The sequence below is a fragment of the Schistocerca cancellata genome, chromosome 3 (assembly GCF_023864275.1).
Source record: "Schistocerca cancellata isolate TAMUIC-IGC-003103 chromosome 3, iqSchCanc2.1, whole genome shotgun sequence".
Classification (NCBI taxonomy): Eukaryota; Metazoa; Arthropoda; class Insecta; order Orthoptera; family Acrididae; genus Schistocerca; species Schistocerca cancellata.
The window spans coordinates 593,463,590-593,483,670 of NC_064628.1; the positions used below are offsets into that span (position 1 = coordinate 593,463,590).

At 38.6% G+C, this 20,081-nt stretch overlaps 2 protein-coding genes across 3 annotated transcripts in view; both read right to left on the reverse strand.

Annotated features, from left to right (window-relative positions):
* The window catches only part of LOC126175457 (jouberin-like), a 457,590-nt gene that overhangs the window by 385,084 nt on the left and 52,425 nt on the right, over positions 1-20,081 (reverse strand). The gene's annotated exons all lie outside the window — the stretch shown is intronic.
* Positions 1,230-20,081, reverse strand: part of LOC126175460 (protein disulfide-isomerase TMX3) — a 352,285-nt gene continuing 333,433 nt past the window's right edge. Inside the window, exons 9-11 of one of the 2 annotated variants that reach the window (XM_049922267.1) lie at positions 15,808-16,000; positions 10,699-10,891; positions 1,230-2,276 (exon numbers count right to left, since the gene is read on the reverse strand). In XM_049922267.1, coding sequence (XP_049778224.1) covers positions 2,251-2,276; positions 10,699-10,891; positions 15,808-16,000 — 412 coding nt within the window. In that variant the 3' untranslated portion in view covers positions 1,230-2,250. The remainder of the gene's footprint in view (positions 2,277-10,698; positions 10,892-15,807; positions 16,001-20,081) is intronic. The other variant, XM_049922268.1, reaches the window with a different exon arrangement.

Below are 20,081 nucleotides of genomic sequence, written 5' to 3' on the forward strand. Positions count from 1 at the left end.
TGGGGCTACCTGAATAATGATGTGTTCGGTGTTCTGATTGCAAACTCAGCTGTATTGAAGGCATGCATTGCACAACACATTCTGAATGTGACTCTGGAAACACTTCGATCAGTTATGGAAGATGCTGTTTCTCGGTTTCAACTTGTTGCAGAAAACGGTGGACAGCATATTTAACATGTTTTGCGCCAGTCACACAGTAATTAATAATCCGATTTGATTTTGACTGATACTTTTTATGCGATTTTTGGCCTTAGGATAATTAAACGATGTGATTGATGCTTCTTATGTAGTTTTTAGCCTCAGGACAATTTAAAACCAACGTGACTGATGCTTTTTATGAGGGTTTTGGCCTCAGGACAATTAAAAACCGATGTGAGTGTTGCTTTTTTATGCAGTTTTCTGCCTCCGGACTATTAAAACTAATTTTTCCCCTCTGATGTGATTTGAACTTGCCTTGGTGGATGGGCTTATGTATCTAACAGTATCACACCTGTACACCCAGGCACATTGAGTAGTACAGTTTGTTTCACGTCAAACTTACACCTTAGGTGTTACTGTACGATTCATTTGTCATTTGTAGTTGACAACTATTAAATTATGATGCTTACAACACCATCTATTGCTAAATTTTGTGAAGATTTATATTTCTTCTGCCATACGTTTTCCCTCTTCTCCAATACTATTCCATTGCAATTTGATTTCATTCTGACCAGTGGTGTTATTTCTACAGCAGTTTGAAAGTTTAACTTTAAATATAATCACCCTGAATAATGAAAGAGAAGTGTTCTCACAACAAAATCAATTCTTCGTAGCAAACAAGTCCTTTATTTTCTTTTTATCATTTTATTTACCACAGTTAATTAAAGAGGATGTTGTTATATGCTGTTCTTTATTGGTGTCTCTCATAATCCTCTCCTAACAAGACCCAGCCACTTCTAAAAAGTCAATTTGGTGTAATTCATACTGTAAAATGTGATGTAGAACTTCATTTTACAGCAGCTGATTGCCCTGTTTTTAAGCTTAGTTGTATCAAATGATCCAACTAATAATTCTAGAACCACCATCTCTTTTCATTACAGTTTGGAAATGAAATGGAAATGTGCAGTTATTATAGCTCATCAAGGTTAATTTCATATCTGAATTAGGTGTGTGTGTGCGTGTGCGTGTGTGTGTGTGTGTGTGTGTGTGTGTGTGTGTGTGTGTTGGGCAGTCATTTGTAAATAACAATCAATGCTTCATACGTTTATTATTCTTGAAATAGACATTTTTAGTTTTGTGAAAAAGTTCACTGATATCCTAGGTACTTCTACAATGCAACATTACAGCTCCATTCACAAAGTAACCATGTCAATGTTTTAAAACCTCAAATCACTCTGGCATCTCAATATGATTATTGTTCCCCATCATGTATTTCAGTTTCAGATGCATGCTTTATCTTCCATTGACTTTACCTTCATCGAAACAAGTTTTCAATCTTATACTAACACAGGTTGCTGTTAGAGATCTTCATTGTTGAAAATAATCACAGGAAAACAATGCCATGTCATCTTTTTACATGGCATAGATATCGTTACGCACACAAACTATGAATCGTTAACCACATTCAAAGATTCTCTCTGTTACAGCTCTCTTCTTCAGAAGAGGGAGTAAAAACAGTCTCACAGTAGTCAAATGTTTCACCAAAACAGTTCAAGGGACTAGAATAATATAATTATATTAACACTGAAACATGTTTGATTGTGATTATTACGCCATATTGTCAATGGGGAATAAGTGACTGACTAATTATCTTCTTATTTTTGTGTGACAATCACAAAGAACTATTGGAAAACCCAGTTTCAACTAGCAATGGCCATCATCACTTTGTCTAAATGAAAAATGCAGCAAGAGCTGATTTAAGGTTTCCATTCTTTTGTCAACATAAGTACAAGCTACAGTAGAAAAATTTACTGTTGTCTACTCTAGTTTGACAATGCAAGAGGAACATTATCCTACTGGCTGCAGCAGTGTGCATTTAGACAGAGTAATAATAAACACTCGTTGGTTGAAACCAGAACTACATTTTGAAAAGTTTTGTGATTTGTCACAAGAAAATAAGAGCAGTTTATGACGACGATGATTACGATTAATGCATTATATCACTAGCTCAATGTAATACACCGATCAAAGCACCAATCGATGTCACTGCACTAGTACTGAAGGGTTTCCCTCTCACAGCATGTATGTTCAATGTCGTAACAACTGATTTCTTCATTCTTTCTTTTCGTGGGTTATATCTGTGAACAGAAAAGCATTACTGAATTAAAATACCATAAACATCCCGAACATTATAAAACATCTACAAATTAATGTATACTGAGTGTGTGTGTGTGTGGGGAGGGGGGGGGGGGGGGGCGCTGTAATGGAACTGGTCAGTGCTCTTATCTCTCATCCTTATTGTAGAACAAGATACACATATTAAATTTGTAACACAATCCAAAGTAATCAAAATTGTAAAGCCGAAAATCTAATTTACTCTTATACATTTTCATGTATAGAACTAACATATACCATTGACACAATATTTAGTTCCAATTTAACTTTAAAATTATAATCCTTTTTGTATAATTAGTTCTGAAAACATGTCACTTTGATTACATATGAAAATCTCTAGATATAAAATTGATATTTTTTACCATTTCTGAACTGCAACCTTTTATATCTTGGTACTGCTTTATGTGGTGTGTTTGTAAAGCAGCAGTCAGAAACAATTAATTCTGAAATGGTGTAAGTTGTTGGAAGATGTCATTAGAGAAAAGGAGTAGGGAGTTGTTGATGATGTGAGTTTATTTAATCTGTGACAAGAAGCTGAAAGAACAAAAGTTTATAGTTTTTGAAAATCCAACACCTATAACTGGTTATTCATAGTTCATATGTTAAAAATAAAAACCTTACCTCCAGTATGCACAGAATCAACCTCAGCAGATTGCTGAGGAACAACAAAGGTGGTATGGAAATTCATAAGCTCAGTAATTAGGGTAAATCATCATTCTTATTGCAAAATTTGTTTTAGATTCAACCTTTCCCTAAAGATAAAATTTATAATGTGTGCAATAATAACAAAGTTTTCTGATGAAATTTAGTTTACGACGGGAGGTCATAATCTGAGTGCTCTTGTCCCGGGTAAATTAAAAGACCAAGATTTTGATACTGCTCTTAATTTATGTTTTGCAGATTATGAAGGAAAATTATATGTCAATTTCTATGGAAAGCAGAGCCAATGAAATTACAGATGGACTGATAATCCAATGCAACAACCAATAACAATCTCCAGATTGGACTTCAGATATATGGACATGCGAGTACAGTATTTTTGTTACTGTTGTGTGGAAGTGTGCGAACAATGATGAGCACTGAATGAAGATCTAAAGCAGAAATGGGTGTATGAGTGAAGTTAACACACTTGGGAAACAGCACCAAAATAATTAAATGAGGAACAAAGTTTAATTGAATGGAAAGGAGATTGTCAATTATAGAAAATGGGAGATTGCCAATTACAGAAAATGTATTAGTAAGTCTGGAACAATTTTTTGAAAATCTTGAGATCCAAAATCAAAAGATGAGGCATGCTTTAAAAACAATAGGATAAGACATAAAAACATTATGCAATACTTAGGACCATACTACACAACATTCACATACTTGCATCAAGAAGTAAAAGCAATACTTTGTGAAATCCAGGAAACTGAAAACACCACCTGTAAATGTAGCACCTACCAAAACAAAAATTAGTATCCAGGACAATTTGGCTCACTTGCAAACTTTAAAAAACAGTGATGAGGAAAAATACAAAAATGAGATTCTTGGAATAGAAATGCTAACAGTAGGCAGAAACAAAGTAATAGTTTAATCAGAGAATGTTGAAGACAAAGTCAAATACCTAAGTGAACAAAACCTAATCCTGAAGTTAATGAAGTGGAAGATTTTAATGGTTTGGGTTAAATGGTTAATGATAATGAAGAGGTAATTGTTTGCATTGTTTGAAAGATGACTTTGTAGTTGGAAGGAGTGAAAAGAATTTAATTGTTGTTGATTTCATTTATCATGAAATGAAATGTGTTAGTGCTGAAAATAATGAACTACTACCTGAACTGTCAAGGCCAAATAAACTTTGATGATTTTGTAGTCAGCTACAACTTAACTGGTGGACAATTTATCAAAACAAATTTTGTGATCAGTTTAGAAACAGTTGTGTACATGTTTGTATTACTCTGCAAGTAATTAAATGTTTGAAACACCATCTAATCTTGATGCAGAATTTTATAATTTGGACTTGTCATCCATAAAAATTCCATAATTGTTTCAGCCCACACCATTATGGAGCCACCACTAACTTCCACAGTGCCTTGTTGACAACCTGAGTCCATGACTTTGTGGGGTCTTTGCCACATTTGAACCCGACCATCGACATTGGGACTCATCTGATGAGGCCACTGTTTCCCAGTCAACTAGCGTCCAACCAAAAATAGTCATGAGCCCAGGGGAGGTGCTTCAATCTATGTCATGCTGTTAGCGTAGACTGTCTGCCACCATAGTCCATCGACTCCAAATTTTGCCACACACTCGTACGTACATCGTACGACCTGCATTGACTTCTGTGGTTATTTCACAATGTTGCTTGTCTGTTAGCACAGACAACTCTACACAAATGCTGCTGCTCTTGGGTGTTAAGTGAAGGCTATTGGCCACTGCATTGCCCGTGATGAGACAACACTGGAATGGGGTGTTCTTGGCACAGGCACACTATTGACACGGTGGATCTTGGAATATTGAATTCCCTAACAATTTCTGAAATGGAATGTCCCATGCATCTAGCTTTACCTACCATTCCATGTTCCAAATCTTAATTCCCTTTGTGTGGCTTTACTCAAGTTGGACACCATTTCACATGAATCACCTGAGTGCAAATGACAGCTCTGCCAAGGCACTGCCCTTTTATACCTTGCATATGCGATACTACTGCCATCTGTATACGTGCATATCACTATCCCATGACGTTTGTCACAACAGTGTATAGCGGAAAGGCTGAGTTGCAGACAGACAGATATACATTTGAGCTTTTGGCCAAAAAGCCTTCTTCTGAAGAAGAAAAAACAGACACATTCACAGAAGCACATCACTCACACACTGCATATAGCCAACTCGATCTGCTGAAGGGAGATATGTGGATACATGGGAGTGGGAGTAAGAGTGGGAGTGAGGGTGGGTGTGGGAAGGGGGGATAAGGAAAAGGCTGGGGCTGGGAAAGGCAGAGGGAGGGCCAAAGCAGGGATAGCATGGAAGGGGTGGGGAAACGTGTAGTGCCTGCTTGTGGGAGCATGTAGGGGCATGCTGGGGACAGGGTAGGGCTGCTAGGTGCTGTCAGGGGTCTGAATGGAGGGGTGGAAAGAGAGAGAAGCAGGTGAGGGGCAAAAAGGGGTGCATTGGTGGAATAAAAAGGTGTGTAGTGCAGGAGTGGAAGCAAGAAAGGAAATAGGTGGGTGAAGGACACAGACTGGAAGGTTAAGATCAGAGGGGATGTGGGAGATGTAGGATGTATCGCAGGGAGAGCTCGTGTTCAATTCGGAAAAGCTGGTGGTGGTAAGGAGGATTCAGATGGCACATGCTGTGAAGCAGTCACTCAAGTGAAGTACATCATGTTGGCCAGTATATTCAGCATGGTCCAGCTGTCCCTTGGTCACAGTTTGTCAGTGGCTATTCATGCAGACAGACAACTTGTTGACTGTCAAGCCCAGTCACACTTGTTTTAGAACTGGTTTATGTGTGCAACAGTACAGATCTCTCCCCCCTCACACTCGTCACATGCACGGACACGATGATGAAAGAAAACAGCCATGACCAGAGATCATTACTATTGTGATTTCTCTAAATCTCCACTGGTGAATGCCATGGTGGTTCCTTTGAAAAGGTAACATTTATTATTCTGCTCTATTGCTGTATAACTGTAGCTTTCAATCTCTTTGCTGACCTTGTTTGTAATTCATTAGCAAAGTAAAGTTGTGTGACAGTGTTGGTTGTGAGATCTCTCGGGGATTGGTGTGGCTGTCCAACTGGAAAGGTTTACTATCTTTACACCAAAAGTAGCTATCTTTCAACAAATGTGAGTCGTCTGAAGTGTATCCATTGAGTGGAGGTGACTGGGCTGATTGCATCTGGAGCTGAGCCATGTTAGCATAGCTATGGACGACAAATGAAAAAGAAAAAGAAAGAGAGAGAGAGAGAGAGAGAGAGAGAGAGAGAGAGAGAGAGGGGGGGGGGGGGGGTCTGGTTCCAACTCACCTCAAGAAACATCAAGAGGGTCAGAGAGGGGCAGCAGCCTTTTCAGTAGTTACAGGGGCAGAGAGAGAGAGAGAGAGAGAGAGAGAGAGAGAGAGAGAGAGAGAGAGGGGGGGGGGGGGTCTGGTTCCAACTCACCTCAAGAAACATCAAGAGGGTCAGAGAGGGGCAGCAGCCTTTTCAGTAGTTACAGGGGCAACAGTCTGGATGCTTGACTGATCTGGCCTTGTAACTTTAATCAAAACGACCTTGTTGCACTAGTATTGCAAACGGATGAAAGCAAGGTGAAACTACAGTCATAATTTTTCCTGAGGGCATGCAGATTTACTGTATGGTTACATGATGATTGCATTCTCTTGGGTAAAATATTCTGGAGGTAAAATAGTCCCCAATTTGGATCTCTGGGCGGGGACTACTCAGGAGGGCGTCGTTATCAGGAGAAACAAAACTGGTGTTCTACGGATTGTAGCATGGAATGTGAGACCCCTTAACCGGGTAGGTAGATTAGAAAATTTAAAAAGGAAAGTGAATAGGTTAAAGTTAGATATAGTGGGAATTAGTGAAGTTCAGTGGCAGGAGGAACAAGACTTCTGGTCAGGTGTATACAGGGTTATAAATACAAAATGAAATGGGGGTAATGCAAGAGTAGGTTTAATAATGAATAAAAAAATACGAGTGCGGATAAGCTACTACAAACAGCATAGTGAATGCATTATTGTTGCCAAGATAGACAGGAAGACCACAACTACCACAGTAGTACAAATTTATATGCCCATTAGCTCCGCAAATGAAGTGATTGAAGAAATGTATGAAGTGATAAAAGAAATTATTCAGATAGTTAAGGGAGATGAAAATTTAATAGTCATGGCGGACTGGAATTCAATAGTAGGGGAAGGAAAAGTAGTAGGTGAATATGGACTCTGTGTAATGAATGAAAGAGGAAGCCACCTGGTACAATTTTGCACAGAACATAACTTAATCATAGCTACCACTAGGTTCAAGAATCATGAAAGGAGGTTGTATGTGTGGAAGAGGGCCTGGAGACACAGGAAGGTTTCAGATAGAATATATAATGGTAAGACAGAGATTCAGGAACGAGGTTTTAAATTTTAAGACATTTCCAGGGGCACATGTGGACTCTTGACCACATATATTGGTTATGAACTGTAGATTAAAACTGAAGAAACTGCAAAAAGGTGGGAATTTAAGGAAATGGAACCTGGATAAACTGAGAGAACCAGAGATTGTACAGAGTTTCAGAGAGAGCATTAGGGAACGATTGGCAAGAACAGGGGAAAGAAATAAAGTAGAAGAAGAATGGGTAGCTTCGAGAGATGAAATAGAGGAGGCAGCTGAGGATCAAGTAGGTAAAAAGACGACAGCTAGTAGAAAGCCTTGGGTAACAGAAAATATATTGAATATAATTGATGAAAGGATGAAATATAAAATTGCAATAAATGAAGCAGCAAAAAGGCTTAAAAATGAGATCGACAGGAAGTGCAAAATGGCTACACAGGGATGGTTAAAGGACAAATGCAAGGATGTAGAGCCGCATATCACTAGGGGGTAAGATAGATACTGCCCACAGGAAAATGAAAGAGACCTTTGCAGAAAAGAGAACCACCTGTATGACTATCAAGAGCACAGATGGAAAACCAGTCCTAAGGAAAGAAGGGAAAGCAGAAAGGTGGAAGGAGGTGTGCTTGAGGACAACATTACTGAAATGGAAGAGGACATAGAAGAAGATGAAATGGGAGATATGATACTACGGAGGGAATCTGACAGAGCAAAGTCAAAAAAAGGCGCCGGGAGTAGACAACATTCCATTAGAACTACTGATAGCGTTGGGAGAGCCAGCCACAACAAGACTCTACTATCTGGTGAGCAAGATGTTTGAGGTAGATTAAATACCCTCAGATTTCAAGAAGAATATAATAATTAGAGAAGAAAAGTCGCTACTCTCCATACAGTGGAGATGCTGAGTCGCGATAGGCCTGAGACTGCAGACATGTGTGCAAGTTGTGTTTGCGTGTGTTTGTCTATTGCTGCAAAGGCCTTAATGACCAAAAGCTATAATTTTGTGAACCTTTTTGTTGTGCCTATCGCGACTCAGCATCTCTGCTATATGGTGAGTAGCAACTTTCCTTCTCTAATATTGTCACATTCCATCCTGGACTTTCCATTGCTTGAGAATATAATAATTCCATCCCTAAGAAAGCGGGTGTCGCCAGGTGTGAATACTGCCGAACTATCAGTGTAATAAGTCATGGCTGCAAAATACTAACATGAATTCTTTACAGACAAATGGAAAAACTGGTATAAGCCAACCTCGGGGAAGATCAGTTTGGATTTTGTAGAAATGTTGGGACATGCAGGGCAATACTGACCCTCGACTTATCTTAGAAGATAGATTAAGGAAAGGCAAACCTACGTTTCTGGCACGTGTAGTCATACAGGAAGCTTTTGACAATGTCGAATGGAATACTTTCTTTCAAATTCTGAAGGTTACAGGGGTAAAATACAGGAAGGGAAAGGTTGTTTACAATTTGTACAGAAACCAGATAGCAGTTATAAGAATCGAGGGGCACAAAAGAGAAGCAGTGGTTGCAAAGGGAGTGAGACGGAGTTGTAGCCTATCCTCGATGTTACTCAATCTGTATATTGAGCAAGCAGTAAAGGAAACAAAAGAAAAATTTGGAGTAGGAATTAAAATCCATGGAGAAGAAATGAAAACTTTGTGGTATGCCGACGACATTGTAATTCTGTCAGAGACAGCAAAGGACCTGGAAGAGCAGCTGAACGGAATGGACAGTGTCTTGAAAGAAGGATATAAGATGAACGTCAACAAAAGCACAATGAGGATAATGGAATGTAGTCAAATTAAATCAGGTGATGCTGAGGGAATTAGATTAGGAAATGAGACACTTAAAGTCTTAGATTACTTTTTGCTATTTGGGGAGCAAAATAACTGATAATGGTCGAAGAAGAGAGGATTAAAAATGTAGACTGGATCTGGCAAGTAAAGTGTTTCTGAAGAAGAGAAATTTGTTAACATTGAGTAGAGATTAAAGTGTCAGGAAGTCTTTTCTGAAAGTATTTGTATGGCGTGTAGCCATGTATGGAAGTGAAACATAAATGATAAACAGTGTAGACAAGAAGAGAATAGAAGCTTTCGAAATGTGGTGCTACTGAAGAATGCTGAAGATTAGATGGGCAGATCGTGTAAGTAATGAGGAGCTGCTGAATAGAATCAGGGAGAAGAGGAATTTGTGAAACAATCTGACTAAATGAAGGGATCGGTTGGTAGGACACGTTCTGAGGCATCAAGGGATTATCAGTTAAGTACTGGAGGGAAGCGTGGAGGATAAAAATCGTAGAGGGAGACAAAGAGGTGAATACACTAAGCAGATTCAGAGGAATGTAGGTTGCAGTAGGTACTGGGAGATGAAGAAGCTTGCACAGGATAGAATAGCATGGAGAGCTGCATCAAACCAGTCTCTGGTCTGAAGACAACAACAACCACCCCATGAAATACTGTGAAGAGTCTTGGAACTTAACATAGGGCACTGTCATGAAATCTGTCTCTCCTCTCCTTGCTCAGATAATATATGAAAACCGTTAACTATCATAAGGTGAAAGAGGAGGTGGGATGTCATTGGACATTGTCCAGATGCACCAGGTTATGCCAAATGACTGGTTAGGAAATATAACTGACTGCTGTACTGCATTGGGAGTGAGATGAAGCTGCCTTGGAGACAACTAAAGAGAGATTTAAATCTAGCAGCGCCTCAAAGTTAACAATGAGGCAGTTCGTTATGATCATCACGGGCAACAAATATGATAACTGGAGTTCATGGCTGTTTTATTTCTTCCATACATTAGGGTTTCTGGTGAACATTTCTCACACATGCTTAATTATCTCCAGTCGTGATACCAATGGCCACATGAGTTTTTCACAAAGTGCAAACAATCAGTCTCACTAATTTTGTTGCACCCATCAATTGTTCTCCCTATCAGAGCTTTTTACATATTATATGAAATAAGAACTATGTTGAATCGTCACAAGCAATTCACATTTAACAGATTCAAGATAAAAAATGTAAGTATTGTTTCTTTGTCTGCCATGTTTACTGTCTTTGGTGCACTCTGCTACTGTGCCACTAAGAAATAATGAATAAAGATTTGAGTCAATCTGTTTGCTAATGAATGACCTTTTTGCCTTGTCTTGCAATGATAACACAATTGAAACTCTGGACATACTTACAGAAACTTGCATTATCTAGTGTCTTACCTTATTTTATTTTCATTCAGTATCTCTTCAATTATCAGCTAACTGATATGACACTTGCATTAATACTTTATAAATAACAGGTTGTATCATACCTTCTTCTTCTTCATCAGCATCCATGATATCAGCACAACAAATCGAATAACATATTAAACTGAGGAATCCCAAAGGAAGACCAAACAGCACAGCTGTCAGAACAGGATTTCCCTGCCACATTTCTGCTAAAGATGTCCTTGCTTCAAAGTAAGTACGATACATCCTGACAACCAGTGTATTTCCTCCATAAGCCTACAAACAAATAAGTTAATCATTTTTATGCATCTCTACAACATTTACTTGAACTACTGACATTCCACAACTTCAAATAGACATAAGCAATTTATGTACAAAGAATGTCCAGCTCACTAAAGAAAAAAGTTCTCAGAAAGCAGAGGGCTGACCTCTGATCAAGTGGCTAGTGTGGATAGATAGTTTATAGTATTATAAGAATATGATTCTTGGAGAGAGATGTTACAATCTTTGCTGTCAATAAAAACATAAAATTATCATCAGCCAAAAGGCTAGTTGAAACACTGTAGTGATTTACAAGGCATTGTCCTACTGAATGTGGTAGGCCTTCATTTGAACTGTAAAACATCACATTTTTCACATATACAATTCATACATCAAGAAGTGACAAAATCCTGGGACTGTCCAAGTTTTGAAGCCTTTTGAAATTGCTTACAGCTCTAAACCAAGAAGATTTAATGCTCACAAATTGCAAGATAGTCCAAGTTCAGAATTTCTGGAAAAACAGAGTGTGACATTTTTCTAGTCCCAGTTATTAAGTATGTAAGGAAATTGCATTTAGTTACAATTCAAAAGATCAGCAGCGTTTTTCATAACATTTCTTTCAATCTATGTAAACACAACACTGTATAATGGTTTAACATGCCCAACAGGGGTTGGAAGTTAAAGTATGTAACATGTACTTTCCATGGCAAGTGTCTAAAAATAAGAAAAAAATAAAAGAACAGCAATGTTCTTGTTGACAGAGAAACTGAATTTAGGTACAACTGCTCCAACAAGAATCAGTAAACATTCCATTATCACCATCACAGAACTGCGGCATGCTATGATTGAGCCCACTTTTTTTGGAGACAGCCAAACTTGATTTTATGCTTGTAAAGTATCTAAAAATAAGTGGAGCTGCAATGCATGGCTGAAAAAGCAGTAGAAGCATTTACATGATTTTAGTGATTTTAGTATCACACAACTGCCTCCACCACCACCACCACCATCATCTCGGCTATCATGAATCTGATACAATAACCTATCATAAAGAAGGAATATAAAGAAGTATCATACTGAAAATCACATTCAACACAGTACACCTTCTCAGGGCTTTACTATCCAAGCACACAATATTTCCAACACAAAAATTTCAAGGCTAGGTCTATACCAACAGGAACTGTGTCACTGAAGATGACTGTGTCACTGAAGATGACTGTGTCACTGAAGATGACTGTGTCACTGAAGATGACTGTGTCACTGAAGATGACTGTGTCACTGAAGATGACTGTGTCACTGAAGATGACTGTGTCACTGAAGATGACTGTGTCACTGAAGATGACTGTGTCACTGAAGATGACTGTGTCACTGAAGATGACTGTGTCACTGAAGATGACTGTGTCACTGAAGATGACTGTGTCACTGAAGATGACTGTGTCACTGAAGATGACTGTGTCACTGAAGATGACTGTGTCACTGAAGATGACTGTGTCACTGAAGATGACTGTGTCACTGAAGATGACTGTGTCACTGAAGATGACTGTGTCACTGAAGATGACTGTGTCACTGAAGATGACTGTGTCACTGAAGATGACTGTGTCACTGAAGATGACTGTGTCACTGAAGATGACTGTGTCACTGAAGATGACTGTGTCACTGAAGATGACTGTGTCACTGAAGATGACTGTGTCACTGAAGATGACTGTGTCACTGAAGATGACTGTGTCACTGAAGATGACTGTGTCACTGAAGATGACTGTGTCACTGAAGATGACTGTGTCACTGAAGATGACTGTGTCACTGAAGATGACTGTGTCACTGAAGATGACTGTGTCACTGAAGATGACTGTGTCACTGACTAAATAAATACATCTGATTTTGTGAAGCATAATACTCTATTAGAGAAATAGCATTTTTATGGAATACATGCTTAGCATATTGTCATTTTAATTCTCAAGAAATAAACAAGATATGATAAGTTACTGCAGCTTTTCACATAATTCACACAAAGATGTCACACCATCTACATGAGGGGAAATTATAACAGACATACAGCAAGGTTCTATTATGGTGTAACTATTGTTTTCACTATATGTTAATCATCTACCATTTTATTTGGAAAGAGAAGCAAAATTAGTAGTTTTCGAGTGTGGTCCAAGCATTGCTGTCAATGCAAGTAAGGATGCATTGATAGAGACAACAGTAAGTTACATTTTTAAAAATGTTTTATATAGTTAGCACAAATAGACTAATACTGATTTTTTTTTAAAGACTTTCATCTGATTTTATACTGATAAAAATATCCCATCTGCAATTAATTAAGAGAGAGTATTTGTTGTGGAAAAAATATAATTATGCATGGAGATCAGACACGGCAAATCTTGTAGGCATGTTTAAAGTATTAGGAATATTAATTGTAGGTACAGAGTGTATTTTTTTACTCCTGAACTTTGTCAACAATTCATCCAAGATTGAGACTAAGAGAGATTTACAAATACAAGACTAGGAAGAATATTTATCCATTCTATCACCTAGTGAATCTGACTTTTTAAAAAAAATTGGGGGGGGGGGGGGGGGGGAGTGAAACCATCCAACATCCCTGTAGATATAAAAATATCTTAAGGACAGCACAAATGCTTTCAAATGCCAGTCACGGTGTTGGTATGGTGGTCTTAAATGCAATATAAACCATGAATGAAAAGTATCATACTAACATGTAAGCACACTTTTATAAATTATACTGCATGACTTCTGGTAATGCATTAATAATAAAGTGTGAATTCCTGGAGGGAAGACAACGTTCTTTTCATGAGGCAACAACTGAGAAAATTTAAAGAACTGGAATTTGAAGCTGGCTAAAGCCATCACTAAACATTTCACATAAGGATCACGAAAATAAGGTAAGAAAAATTAAAGCTTGTGTGGAGGCATATAGACATTTATTTTTCTTTCATTCTGTTTGCAAATGGAACAAGAAAGGAAACAGCAAGTAGTGGTACAAGGTACCATCTGCCACACACCATACGGTGGCTTGTGAAGTATGTATATAAGCTGATGGACAAAGAAGAAAAAAAAATCTGAACACCTAAAAGGATTTGTGCAACATATAAAAAAGTTGGTAGGCATATTTCTATATCTGAAAGATGATGGCTTTTCAGATTTCGCACCAGTCACATAAGAGCGAGGATGCAAATCAGGTTTGCTTTAAACACTCACTGTAATGGTTGTGAGAGTTAGTTACCTCTGAGATGGGATGTGATGAGATGATGGTAGTCAAGAATGAGTTTAAGGTGACAAAGACATCATCAACACTTCACTGAGTTTGATCCAGGTCGTGTAATAGGGCTATGAGAAGCTGGATGTTTCTTCCTTGATACTGCAGAAAGACTCGGTATGAATGTAGCCACTGTACACGATTGCTGGCAGGGGTGGTCATGAGAATGCACAGTCGCAAGAAGACCAGGCTCCAGATGCCCATGTGGCACTATTAAGAGGGAAGACCATTATGTTCATTGCATGCCTCTGGCACATCATACCAAGTCTGCAGCAGCAAACTGAGTAACAGCTGGCACCACAGTGTCACAACAAACTATTACACATTGGTTATTTCAAGGACAGCTCTGAAACAGATGCCCTGTAGAGTGCATTCCACTGACCCCAAACCACCACGATCCGCGACGTAACTGGTGTCAAGTGAAAGCTCGTTGGAGGGCAGGGTGTGGGTGTGTTCTGTTTCCTGATGAAAGCTAGAGTTCTGCCTCGGTGCTAGTGACGGCCATGTGTTGGTTGGAAGGAGTCTAGTTGAGGCCTGCGACTGTCTGCATGCTCGAACCTACGCCTGAAGTTATGGTCTTGGTTGCGATTTCATATGACAGCAGGAGCACTCTTGTGGTTACCTCACACATCCTGACTGCAAAACTGTACGTCAATCTGGTGATTCAACTTCTTGTGCTGCCATTCATGAACATCATTCCAGGGAGTGTTTTCCAATAGGATAACAGTTGCCCACATACGTCCATTGTAACCCAACATGTTCTACAGAGTGTTGACATGTTGCCTTGACCTGCTCAATCACCAGATCTGCCTTCAACTGAGCACATACAGGACATCATTGGATGACAGCCCCAGCCTCGTCCACAAACAGCATTAAACAAACGTCCCTATATTGACTGACCTAGTGCAAAAAGCATGGAACTCCATCCCACAAACTGACATCCGACACCTGTGCAAAGCAATGCATGCACACTGGCATGCTTGTGTTCAACATTCTGCCAGTTACACTGGTTATTAACGTACCAGAATTTCAAATTTGCAATGACTTAACCTGTGATCTTGCAATGTTTATCAGTTAGATTGGTTACCCAGACAAATGTATTCCGAAAATTTCATATCTCTACAGTAATTATCTTTTGGTGTTGTGAGTTTTATTCCATCAGTGTAGCTGTAGTAGTATAATATTTCAGGTACACAAAAGAAGTCCTCTGTCTGCAAAGAATTATCTTTTCCAGTTGCAGGTAGCCACTATTATCATTCTGCTACAACCATTTCCCAACATAAACAAATCATTATATGCACTAGCATACACAAAACTATACAGAGTTATGTTGATTTTTATACAAATACTAATTTCAGCTATGACCTTCAAAAATAATCTCATTTGTATTTAACAAACTCTTTGTTGTCTTACTTGCCTCCTATCATGTACACGTCATTTCCACCACGTATCATCCCCTGAAAGTTACAACTATATGCTCTAATTTACAAACCAAACAATCACACAGGAGAAAGCGCTCTTTTACAAATTTAAGGTAAAAAAGAAATAATGTATTCAATGTATAGAAAATGTGTGTGTCTGCTTAGAACAAAATAAATACATATGGTAATCATTAACTTTAACATAAGAAGAAAGCTCTACTGATAACTTATATACGTACTGGTGCTGACTGGTTATGTATCCGTTCTAAAAAAGCAGTAACAGATGCAATAGTCATCTGGCGTGGCTCTTCTTCAGGAATGTGGTGATGGTTTGTAGTAGAATTAATAACCAACAAATGTGGGAGAGGTAGTACCGACATTGCAATTGAATTGGCCAGTTCAGGACTACCAATCCAGCCGAACTGAAAATATCTGAAATCAATTTACAGCAAAGCTAATTTAATGAAAATTAATGATAAAAAACAGGAGGGAAGTGAGAAGGAAGAGGAGAATATTTTTATTATTTTGGCATCTGAGCAGGACTCATACAGCCATCATCACACATGTAAGGTTGAAAACATGGTTTGAATACATAACACACAAACAAAAATAAAATTACATTAGAAATATATTAAAAATAGACCTGTTCTTTCGAGGCATATAAAAGACAATGTATTCTCAAGTCTTTCAAGCAAATCACTATGGTGACATGTCAGCAACAGCAGCCAGAAGTTGAAGGAGATGCCTTGCAGTATTTTATCTGTTTGTGCTGCCAAAAAATGTGAGACTCAGAAGTTAGGACTCGCCACTGGGTTCATTTTGGCATGTAATCTTTGCCTTTGTATTTGGTAGTCTGTGTTCCATTTCTCTCCGATTTTAAAATTTAAAGGATATGTAGATGGTAATTCCACGTCCCCCCTTCACTCAGTCATAGACAATTACTTTGGCTAGCTTGTCTGCTGTTTCACTGCCAAATACGTCACAGTGTGCTTTTACACAGCACATAGTAAATTTCTGATCCCTATTTCTTATCTGTAACATCAGAGTCATGATGTCAAATGGTATTGGACGGTTGTATGTTCCACTGTGCATATCTCTTAATAGACCTGGAATCAGAAATGACAACAAACTCAGAGCCAAAGTGCTTCTCAGCATGTTGAAAGGCTTGAAGAATGCCAAAAGATTAGCCTTCATTATCATGAGTTCCTTGAATTTCATTCCAATATGACAGCTGCAATCCCAGTAAGCACAACGACATTCCTCTTTATTCTTCAAAGCATAGGTAGATGGTCAAAACATGTTTCGCCAATATGCAATTATTTGAAAAGCCACAGAAAAAAAGGACAGGTCAATTACAACTTGTGCTTCCAATACACAGATACAGCTGTCTGCTCCAAACAGAATAATTCTTGTGAGCAAATGCTTCATTTGAGAAATGGGTATCCATGTGTGGAGCAACAAGACGATGAAGACGCTTAGTGATCCAGTGTCCGGACATACAGCATGACTCCACTAAGGTACAGATGTCTTACAATATCTGATCTTACGTGAACAGTAACAGTGCGAATAAAACTTTCACATTTAGGTAGTCAAAACAAAGATGTAGGGGATGCTCATTTGCTTCAACTAAAAGAGTGGTAGTCAGCGTCGACAGGCACAATCTAAACGCTTTGTGCTGGCATTTGTCTAATTGTCTTAGACACTTCCAGAGCTGACCCAAAACAATGACAAGTATAATCTATTTAAGGACATACTGAAGTACGATACAGTCTATTGCAATTTATGTAATTTTCTTCCAAAGCATGCCTTCTGTACAGTTTTGATGCTTCCCTTCTTTCCAGCAATGCATTATTGGATTCCTCATCCATCAAACTGGTACTGTTTTTCATTTTTGGAACAAAATGTTTATTTTGTGGGACAGATACTGTTGCAGTTTCTTCGGTAAGTTTTTTAGTAAACTGCAGGAGCATCCACGGAAAAGTCCCAGAATTAGTATTGCTTACTGAAGGTTATAATGCACAGATAGTATTGGGAACAGAAAGCTGGTTGAAACCAGCTGTCAATGACAACGAAGTCCTCAGTTCAGATTGGAATGTTTATCATAGGATAAATTAGTCGCCAATGGTGGCGGTGTGTTCATTGCAGTAAAAAATTCGATAAAATCTACAGAGGTTACCACAGATTCCAAGTGTGAATTGATCTGGGTGGAACTGAGTATCAAAGAATGGTCAAAAATGGTGATCGGATGCTTTCACAGACCACCTAGGTCAAGATCTGTAGTTCTAGAGTGCCTCAGACAGAAATTGCAGAACATCATTAGTAATTTTCTAGATCATGCCATTGTAATAGGGTGTGACTTAAACTTGTCAGGTATAGACTGGGAGTGTTATGCCATCAAAACTGGTGCCAGAGACAGGGATTCGTGTGGCATTGCTCTGGATGTCTTGTCCGAAAATTACCTTGAGCAGATAGTTGGAGCACCAACTCATGAGGGCGACATCTTAGACCACCTGGCAACAAACAGACCTGAACTTATCGAATCAGTTAACGTAGAGGAAGGTATCAGTGATCATAAAGCTGTGACAGCATCTATGACGACGGGTCCTACAAGGAATGTTAAGAAAGGTAGGAAGATATAATTTCTCAGCAAGGGTGACAGGATACAAATTTCAGAATATCTCAGCAGTCAGCATCAAATATTCGGTGATGAGGAAGAAGATGGGGAGAACAATTGGAAAAAAATTCAAAGCCACTGTTTAATATGCCCTAGACAAGTGTGTTCCAAGTAAGGTTTTAAGGGATGGGAAAGATCTACCATGGTTTAATAGTCATGTTAGAATAGGACTACATAAACAAAGAGCACTTCATATCAGATTCAGAAGAAGTAATAACCTAGCTGACAAACAAAAGCTGAACAAAGCGAAAATGAGCATAAGGAGAGCAATGAAAGAAGCGTTCAATGATTTTGAAAGCAAGACGTTGTCAACTGACCTGAGTCAAAATCCTAAGAGATTTTGGTCGTATATAAAATCAGTAAGTGGGTCAATTATCATCTATTCATTCTCTCAGCAACCACGCTGGCACCGAAACGGAAGATAACAGAGAAGGCTGAAATACTGAATTCGGTCTTCCGAAGTTGTTTCACTGCAAAAGATGGTAACACTACCCTCCTTTTAATGTTGAAATGGCAGATCTTGAGATAACTCATCATAGAATTGAAATGAAGCTACAATCACTTAGTAGTGGAAAGCCATCAGGACCAGATGCACTGAAGCTCAAATAGTTATAGGCACAGAAAGTTGGCTAAAGCCGGAAATAAGTTCAGGCGAAATTTTCTCAAATGATCTAACAGTGTTCAGAAAGGATAGATTAAATAAATTGGCGGAGGAGTATTTATTGCTGTTAGAAGTGGTTTACCTTGTAGTGAAAGTGAAGTAGATAGTTCCTGTGAAATAGTATGGGTACAGGTTATACTTGACAATCTGACTAAACTATTAATTGGATCTTTTTACCGACCCCCGACTCAGAAGATATAGTTGCTGAAGAGTTCAAAGAAAACTTTAGTCTCATTTCAAATAGGTACTGCACTCATACAGTTATAGTCACTGGTGACTTCAGTCTACCCTCAATATTCTGGAAAAATTATTCGTTTAAAGCCGGCGGCATAAAACATCATCCGAAATTGCGCACTGAATGCTTTCTCAGAAAGTTATTTTGAATGGCTGCAAAAGCATACTTGACCTCTTAGTAACAAATAATCCTGGACAAATAGGGAGTATCATGATGAATACAGGGATTAGTGACCACAAGGCAGTTGCTGGTAGGCTGAATACCGTAACACCTACAACCATCAAAAAGAAATGCGAAGTACATCTATTTAAAAAAGCTGATAAAAATGCTCTTAATGTCTTCTTAAGAGAGAGTCTCTAGTCCTTCCGATCTGATCACACAAGCGTAAAAAAGACGTGGAATAATTTCAAAGAGGTAGTATCGACAGTGATTGAGAGATATATACCACATAAATTAGTAAGTGGTGGCACTGATCCCCCATAATACACAAAAAGGGTCAGATTGCTGTTGCAGACAATGGTGGTGGTGGTGGGGGTGTGGGGGGGGGGGGAGACCATGCCAAATTTAAAAGAATGCAAAATCCCCAAGATTAGCAAAGTTTTGCAGAAGTTTGAAATTTAATGCGTACTTCAATGCTAGATGCTTTTAATAATTTCCACAACGAAACTACGTCTCGATATCTGGCAGAAAACCCAAACAGATTCTGGTCATACATAAAGCACACCAGTGGCAAGACACAATCAATACCTTCACTGCGCAACAACAACAGTGAAGTCATTGATGACAGTGCCACTAAAGCAGAGCTATAAAACACAGTTTTCCAAAATTTCTTCACCCAAGAAGACAAAGTAGATATTTTTGAATTCAAATCAACAACAACAGCCAAGATGAGAAATATAGAGGGAAAGCAGCTTAAATCACTTAATAAAGGCTAGGTCTGGTC